The sequence below is a fragment of the Vanacampus margaritifer genome, chromosome 10 (genome assembly GCF_051991255.1).
Source record: "Vanacampus margaritifer isolate UIUO_Vmar chromosome 10, RoL_Vmar_1.0, whole genome shotgun sequence".
Lineage (NCBI taxonomy): Eukaryota > Metazoa > Chordata > Actinopteri > Syngnathiformes > Syngnathidae > Vanacampus > Vanacampus margaritifer.
Genome location: NC_135441.1, coordinates 21,379,193 through 21,387,963, shown reverse-complemented (window position 1 = coordinate 21,387,963; position 8,771 = coordinate 21,379,193). Strand labels below are relative to the sequence as shown.

Genomic DNA, 8,771 nt, shown 5'->3' with positions numbered 1-8,771 from the left:
ATCTTACAGGCACTTGTGTTTATATTGAACTTGCAATGTGCATTATGATTAGAGGTCCCCACCCCAAACATTCTCGTCCTAGATTGCCCCCTGGGCGTGTCTATTTGATTATGAGGACCTGCATCATACTTAATGATGCAATATGCTTGGCACGTGCTTCCCATTCGATGGCACGTACTTTTTTTTTGACGATGAAGACCGAGCTGATTTAATTCCGACCAGCCTGATGCTTGATGTGCTCGGGGACTCAACGCTGAGCCACCCAAGATGCGCACCAGGAACTCACAGTTTGGGAGGAGCTTGGCATATCCCCGCTTGTTTCTTGCCACTGTCGGGTGAAGACACGCTTTGGAAAGGCGATATAAAGCGAAAGGTGAGTTCAAGTGCTCGTGTGATTTTCAACTTTTCCATGACGGCCGGTGGCACGGATCTCTCCGTTTGAAAGAAAATCAATGAGGTACTGTTTGGCGTTACTTGTGTCTGCGTAGCCTCAAACCAATTGTTTGTGGAGGGTGTTCAAAAAAAAAAAAGTACAAATTGTACCGGTCAGTCACGGGTTGTTTTATTTGTGAATGTGCACCTGTCGAACATGCGTAAATGGAAAGTATTTGAAAAACGTTCGCTTGGATGGAGAGAAATTACGCACGGAATATTCTGGCATGGGTTCATTTTAATAACATTGCAATGAACTAACTGAGGATTTCGCTCCAGCAGGTGTATTGGATAGATCGGCAGACTGGACATCAAGACTGATCAGACAGGGATGTTTTAACACGTTGTCGGTGTTTAGTAAAGTACTTAACGTGCTTATCGTGCTTTGATACGCATACTATTCAAGTTATTTTATGTTACATTTCATCTTTTTTTGTTTTGAGTTTTAATATAAGCAAGCAGATGTAGCCTATCTTCAAATTTGAGACACACGCATTCATGCTTTAACCCAAATGGAAATAGCGACACAGTTTACCTTGCATAATGCATCCTTATCAAAATGTCAACAAAGCTGCATGTTTCTTTCTCTGAAACAAACCAGAAATCCTACATTGGTTTTATATAAGCAATTCACTGACAATGTAGATAGTACGTTATGTGGTGTTCAATTTGATGAGAATAAATTGTATATTTTAATGCCCTAAATGTGTATTTTAGTGAGAGGGAAAAGTGCATCTGCAGGTCTAATGGTGCATTGAAATGACTGACATTATCGTTATTTCATGTAGCCCATAAAATGGCACAGGGTTTGGTGCATACCAAAATAAACATTCACAAAGCAGACGATTTAACAAATAAAATAAAGGTAGAAATAGGAGCATATTTGATTGGCGGGTATGTGCATGCAAAAACTCATTTTCATCTCATTGTGTCCCTCTTATGAGTATATTTCATTTGAAGTGGAGACAGGTGAAACTAAATGCTGAAAACTACAGGAAGAGGCATGGAGAGCAGCATTTATATATATATATATATATACTGTATGGGTTTTTCATGACATATTTTGGATTAAGTGGTTATGCAATAATGGGATGGTGGGGGGAGCAAGACCTCATTTTCTTGACCACCTTATTTACTTGAATGTATCTGTGTTGGAATGCTTCGGGTTGCTCCATTTGGCAGTATTTTTCATAATGAAAGAAACAGCAATGAGGTTCACTTGGAAACAAACAGCATGAGAAATGTTTAGGTGACCCACATTGAAATAAATAGGTCTGAGATTCACTTTCAGTTTGGAGAGTTTGGATGAGGAAGGCCATAGAGGGTTTAGGAATCTTTGCTCAGGATATACGCTGATGATTTGGGTTGACGTGTAGAATTGTGGCATGCCGGATGGTTTCAGTGCAGTAGAAATGACAGTAATTGGAAGGAAAACAAATATTCTTGCAGTGACTTCTTTTAATGTTCTCTTTCTTTGACAGAAGCAAGGCGGGCCCGATTCCCCCTCAGGTGTTTGCACAATCTGGAGAAGAAATGAGCCCCCCGGATGCATCCAACGGCACAGGGGTATGGGAGCCTGACGAAACGGGCGTGTGGATTCTCCCCAACGGAAGCAAGGATTTAAACAACCGTGGCTTCGAAACGGACATCACCAAGCACCTTGGGGTGCAGATCACCCTCATCACGGCTTATTCCCTCATCATCCTGCTGGGGCTTCTGGGGAACGCGCTTGTCATCTACATGATCATCCGCTACAGGAATATGCGAACGGTCACCAACTTCTTCATCGCCAACTTGGCGCTGGCGGACTTGCTGGTGGACACTCTGTGCCTTCCCTTCACGCTGGTCTACACGCTGCTCGACGAGTGGAAGTTCGGCGCCGTGCTGTGCCACATGGTGCCCTTCGCCCAGGCCCTGAGCGTGCACGTGTCCATCCTCACCCTGACCGTCATCGCCCTGGAGCGCTACCGCTGCATCGTCTTCTACTTGGGCCAGCGCCTCACGTGGCACGCCAGCTTCCTCATCATGGCTCTCACTTGGACTATCTCGGCGGTCCTGGCGGCACCCTTGGCCATCTTCAGGGAGTACCGCTATGAAGAGATCCCCAACATCAATCTGCACTTCGCCGTGTGCTTCGAGAGTTGGCCGCATGGGACCAGCAGGGACGGCGTCATCTACAGCCTCTCCATGCTGCTCCTGCAGTACATTATCCCCCTAGCTATCATCAGTTATGCTTATATTTGCATCTGGGTCAAGCTGAAGAATCACATCAGCCCGTCGACTCGCAACGATGCCATCCTGCGCCGCAAAAAGACCACCAAGATGTTGGCTCTGGTGGTGGTGGTGTTCGCCATCTGCTGGCTGCCCTTCCACGTTTTTCAGCTGGCCAGCGATCTGGACCTGATCCTCGTGTTCAATGAGTATAAACTCATCTACACCGTCTTCCATATCGTGGCTATGTGTTCCACCTTTGCCAACCCGCTCCTCTACGGCTGGATGAATAAAAATTACAGAAATGGATTCTTAATGGTCTTCCGCTGCGAGGATAAGCCGGATTCTTTCCACCCCGAGGGCTCTTTCAGGACTCGCTCTATGAGGCGGCTGACGCTCAACGGCCGTAACGGCGGACACCCGCCGACTGCTGTGTGAGACGCCGGAAGATAGTTCAACATGTTGCTATTTTGTGGTACTTGTACAAAGTAGGGATGGGCATTTCACCAAATGACCTTGATATTTTTTTCCAATGGGACTGCAGAATCTCTTTCTGTGAATGTTCTGAACTTGTCATGTCAGTGTTGTAATGAGCAAACTCATGAAGCATGCAGCGGCGTATTTGGGGGTCGAATACACATCTAATCACAGGGCCATACGCAATAAATTTTGTAGCGTACATTACTGCCATTGACGGTTATAAACATCAAAAAATCATTTTAACTATTTCTATTTGTTTAAAAAAAATTCTACTTTTGTTAACAAGACTATGAAAACGTAGATTATTTTTTTATTGACGTTACATTTAGAACAGATATAACATTTGTGGTTAATCGTGAGTTAACTGTTGAAGTCATGCAATTAATTACGATTAAAAAAAATAATCGCCTGACGCCCCTAATTTTTCATAATCATCTCGTCAGGCGATTACATTTTTTAATTGTAATTAATCGCATGACTTCAATAGTTAACTCACGATTAATTAGTTTAAAATTCCCCCCCCCCACACTTTTGTTAACAAGAGTATGAAAACCTAGAATTTTTTGTTGTTGTATTAGAACAGATATAACATTTGTGATTAATCATGAGTTAACTCGTGAAGTAATGCGATTAATTACGATAAAAAATGTAAACGCCTGATGCGTCTAATTTTTAAATAATGTTTTCTTTAAAAATAAAAAAAAGATTATTAAAAATTTAAAAATATATATTAAAATTATTTTTTATTAAAAAAAAGAAAGAAAACATTATTAAAAATTAGGGGCGTCGGGGGATTATTATTTTTTAATCATAATTAATGGCATGACTTTACAAGTTGCCTCATGATTAATCACAAATTTTATCTGTTCTCAATGTACAATAAAAAAAATTCTCTAGGTTTTCATACTTTTGTTAACAAAAGTGGAGAAAAAAATGTTAAACAAATAGAAATAGTTCAAATACATTTTTGACGTTTATAGCCGTCAATGGCAGTGAATGAGTTGAGTGGTCCCAGTCTAAATTTTATTCTGTTTAGAGAACTGAAAAATGTACTCTACAAAATTTACTGCGTGCATAACAGGCAAAAAATATACATCTATTTATATTGATGTTAATCCTGACTAAAAAGTATAGGTATGGGAGAGTACCGATACCAGGCATCCATACTCGCGATAGCAGCTGATAAAAAATAGTAAAAAAGAAAATTGCCATTAATTTTGTGTAATATAAAGGAAAAATTCTATATTGTGATATATAGGTTATTCTTTAAATTTATCTTGCACTATTTTTTCTGGAAGAAATTTTATGTATCAAAAGTACTTGTGGTTATCGGTGAGTAATCATACTGTCATCAGCCTGAAAAAAGTGGTATCCAACATCCCTACTAAAAAGTGTAAATGTGAGAAAATTCAGCTATTTTCTCCGCCAGGCAAAGTCCTTCAAATCTGTCTATTATCGCATAAGTGAATCATCTCAATCAACATTTAATATAGTTCACTATTTGGACCGCTCAACTGACACTGACAGCAGTTTGACTACTGCTAGCAAGAGCATTTAGCTTTTGCTAATAGCAGTGACATATACAGTAGGTCTGTTAAAAACTGTTGAAAACTAGTCCCACCTCTTCATCGCTATTCTTGGACAGTAACTCCGTCTCATTTTCTTCACAACAGGCCAACTAGTTTATTGTCGTCAATCAAGTCAACACATGTGCAGTAAGATAATGGAATGATCCATTGCATGACAAGCAGCACTTGACAGGATGATAAATTAATTATTTGAATTCAGACTAAAACAATAGTAGCTGCTTTAAATAAAAAAAAAAACATTATTAGTTAGCTTTTATGAGACGTTTGAGGGCCTCTGGAAATCTCGGGACTCCAGGCAAGTTGCCCATGTTTGCCTAATGATAAGACCGCTCCTGGTTTACATGTTCTTCATGAGACTACAAACTAGTTGAGACTGACTCAACAGCGCCTTTGCTGGTTGCAGCCAAGCAGTGCACTCCATTTTCAAGATTATTCAATGACACTGGTCAACAGCAAATTTTAATCGGAGATGGATTTATGGGTCAGTAAAAGTATTTTTTGATTTGAAAAATGTTTGTATTTTCTTTCTTTCTTTCTTTCTTTTTTTTTTACGTTCGACCTATAAAAGCTTGCGCAATATGGATTTTACCATGCGTTGTAATTCATAGCTATGACGTTTCAGAAAATAATTCCACCTGTTGCTGAACCCAGCCTTTAATTCATAAATATTACTAAATATTTGACATACTATATTGTTGTTATTACACCTGGTATCGGACTAATGCCCTGCCTTACTTCAAGGTATCAGTACTTACAGCTATGGCCATCCTCTTGTGGCTTTTTTTTTTGCAATCAGAAACTAGAAATTAAAAGAATAGGAACTGCCATTAATGTCTTGCACTTTTAAGGAAAAAAATCTATATTGAGATATAAAGGTATTTCTTTAAAATAATCTGTCTGTCTGTTTTTCTTTTGGAAATTGTATGTATCAAAAGTACCAGTGGTGTTGGTTCTTGGTATCGGTGACTACTCAAGATCTCGTACTGCTTTCAGTCTGAAAAAAGGGTAGAACATCCCAAATTGTTATATTATGAAAACCTGATGTTGTAGGAAAAAAAAAAGAATCGGGGCAGATTCAAAATCAGCGCCACAAAATAACATCGAGAAAAGTTTACTTTCATCTCAAATAACATTTGTTAACCGGTGTAATCGATTCCGCGCAATAGTCAGAATTTTTTACCATCGCTAATTGATGAATCGATTGTAATGCCCATCCCTGGTACAAAGGTAGCATTTTGACCTTAACAATCTGGCCTTTAGTCTGTGACTTGCTTTATGTAAAGCAAATATTTCATTTGTAAATGTTCATAGTGAACTCATTGTATTCAAATGATGCCCACTAGTATGTTCATTATTTCTGTAATCTGTACAATGTGTTTCCTTATTAATGCAAATGGCTTGTCTGTACGAAATGTCCACTTAATAATGAAGTCGTCTGCGTTTGTTGAATAATATGTCCCTACTTCCTGTAGGAAGAAGCTACACTCTTGTGATTACAAGGCCAATTTTATTTTTCTAAATGCTCATTTCTTTATTTGCCAATTTTATTGTGGTGGAGTTTACCGCAAACTGAGTGACATTTGAATGTAAGGCGTCTACTAAAAGGCTGCTGGTGCTGCTGCTTTTCTGCCTCCACAGGAAGTTAATTATGCTGACCTGAAAGCGCTCCAGATCAGATGCAACAGCGTGATTCCTTTTAACGCAAGTGAGAAACGGGATCGTGTGAGTGAAGTGCAACGAGGTGTCTCGGTGAATGTGCGACAGGGCTCTTAAAAGGGATTTCAATTAAGAATCTCTTTTGCTTTCTCATTGTTGTTTTTCTAAACTATCAGCTACTGAACTGCATGTGCTTTGCTGGTTGTGTTTTATCAACAACACATCTATGAGCTAAACTGCCACTTGGAAAATTGGACACCATGTCAAACAGACACTTCTGCTAAAAAAAAAGGCACTTAAGAGGTGCGTCGGTAAATACAGTAATGAACACCTTGTGGGGTGGGGCCTATAACCCTCATCCAAACAGAAGACTGTTTGCTCATCTAAACAACTCCGCCCGTAAACTTCTTGACGGCTTTCTGAACAATGCAACCGAGGAATTAACAGCAAATAAAGCATTTGAAAAACAAACACAACAATTGTGGCTCATACTAAGCGTGTGTTTTTATTTTCCTGCAAAGAAAAGGCTTGCAGCCAGAGTAGAGGATAGCTATACAGTACACCCACAGAATGGCTTAGCCTACATATTCCTTTATGTTCCAGAGAGTCACATATAGAAGCTGCAGTCTTTGACCTATATCATCTTGGGGGAAAAGACACAAAAACATGTCTTGCGCCTTGCATTTGATCTTTTTTCTTCCTGACGCTTTGAGAAATACTCAGTGTGCATAATTAATTAAACATCCGTTCCCTTGTGGAAAGTGCTTAAAGGTGATTATAATAAAAAAGAGAGAGTAAATGAGTAGATTTACATTCACACTGTTCAATGAATCATAATGCTTTTTATTTTATTTTATTGTTACATACTGTAACTTGCCACTTGCAGTCAAGTGTAAACAATTCTTCATGAGGATTATAAGTCGTTAATTGTTCATTAAAAATCAGAGAGCTATTTGCTTAGTTAATTAGCTAATTCAACACAAGCACATACCAATTATGATTATTATAATGATTAATATACTAACAGTCCATTCATTTTCTGTTACACTTGTCCTCATTAGTGTCAAGGGTGACGACCAGTCAAACTAAAATATTTGCACCTATTGATTTTATTGAATAATTTGGAGCAAACTTCTTATTAGTACAGTACTCCCAGCCATCTATTTTCTCTAACCACTTATCCTGTTCAGGGTGGCAGGGAGTTGGAGCCTGCAGCTGATTTAGTATTCTGTCATTTGCGTTTAAGTCATTTTTTTACGCGCTGTAACCATACGCAGTGTGGCACCACGCCACAAGGGGGCGCCTCCTTGTTTTTGTTGGGCTTATGTAGCACTTTTTCATTTTTTTTGGTTGTCAATGTTTACGCGGTGGACGTGTACGATTATTGTGACACGTGGTGACGCCGAGAAGCACACTGTTAATTTTTTTAGCCTTTTAATTAATTTGCACCCAAAAACGTATGAAAATCTATTTTAAATATTGCCATGGACCCAAAAACGTAGTTCAAAGTTTGTTTGTTTTTTTATTTTTTGTTTATGCTGGAGCATAAAGAAGGCTTGGATGCAGCCTCTGACCTGAAGAGGAGGCTTAAAGCAATGGTAGTATTACAAAAACGGCCAGCAGGTGGCAGCAGAGTATAAAATATCAACCAGGGCCATGTTGCAAAAAAGCTCTTTTCCCCATTGTTTTAAACAGATTTGTGAATAATTATGAAACTTAGCTATATTCTAATGCTAATTGCTGCAAAACGTAAACAGATAGAAATATACTCCTTTTCCTGATAAAAGAATAGACTCTAATCTTTCTTTTGGTAGGTTCCATGTTTTTATAGCAATAGAACACAATATTCTTGGGCCTTGCAAAATCAGTCAAAATCCAGTAAACCAGCCGGGAGCGAAGGGGGTTGCTTCAGTGAAAATGGCTGGGAGTGAATGAGTTAATAAAGTGAGCCTGTGGACTTCCAGTACCTTTGTTGCTCTCCGGTTCTTGCTGTCCAGCTGCGCCGCCCATGGCCGGTCAGCCACCGCACGCTACAGCGCCTTGTTTACGTATTTTCAAGGTATGCTGATTCTCCCGTCCAGACTTCTGACATGCCCACTTGTGTAACCTGGGTATCTGCGCACAACCACCAAAGGGGCAAAACTTGGTGAACTCGAAGATGGCCCTAATTTCCACATAGTTAACTTTTCATGAGACATGCATTTTAGAGACCCATTTGGAAAACATGTCACACATGAAATGTGAAAATAACTTGTGTAGTGGGTCCGGAAGTTCTGCTAATCATCGGCAGTGACGTGCCGCTGATCTAACAAGCTAACTTGAATGGGCGTGAGCCTGATCTGACGGAGGCACATGAAAATCCATATAGAAAATGGATGGGTGGACATTTCATAAAAGTTGTCA

The 8,771-nt window shown here is 39.6% G+C and overlaps 1 protein-coding gene across 5 annotated transcripts; it reads left to right on the top strand.

The window, feature by feature from the left end:
• Positions 1 to 185: 185 nt before the first annotated feature.
• Positions 186 to 6,232, top strand: npy7r (neuropeptide Y receptor Y7). Of its 5 annotated transcripts, none has more exons than XM_077578782.1 (2): positions 186 to 373; positions 1,917 to 6,232. In XM_077578782.1, exon 2 carries the CDS (start codon positions 1,966 to 1,968, stop codon positions 3,079 to 3,081), a length of 1,116 nt encoding a protein of 371 aa, XP_077434908.1. In that variant the 5' UTR covers positions 186 to 373; positions 1,917 to 1,965; the 3' UTR covers positions 3,082 to 6,232. The 5 variants fall into 5 exon arrangements, with proteins under 5 accessions (XP_077434908.1, XP_077434907.1, XP_077434903.1 ...); XM_077578781.1 differs by having other exon boundaries at positions 1,914 to 6,232; XM_077578777.1 differs by having other exon boundaries at positions 712 to 6,232.
• The last annotated feature ends 2,539 nt before the right edge of the window (positions 6,233 to 8,771 follow it).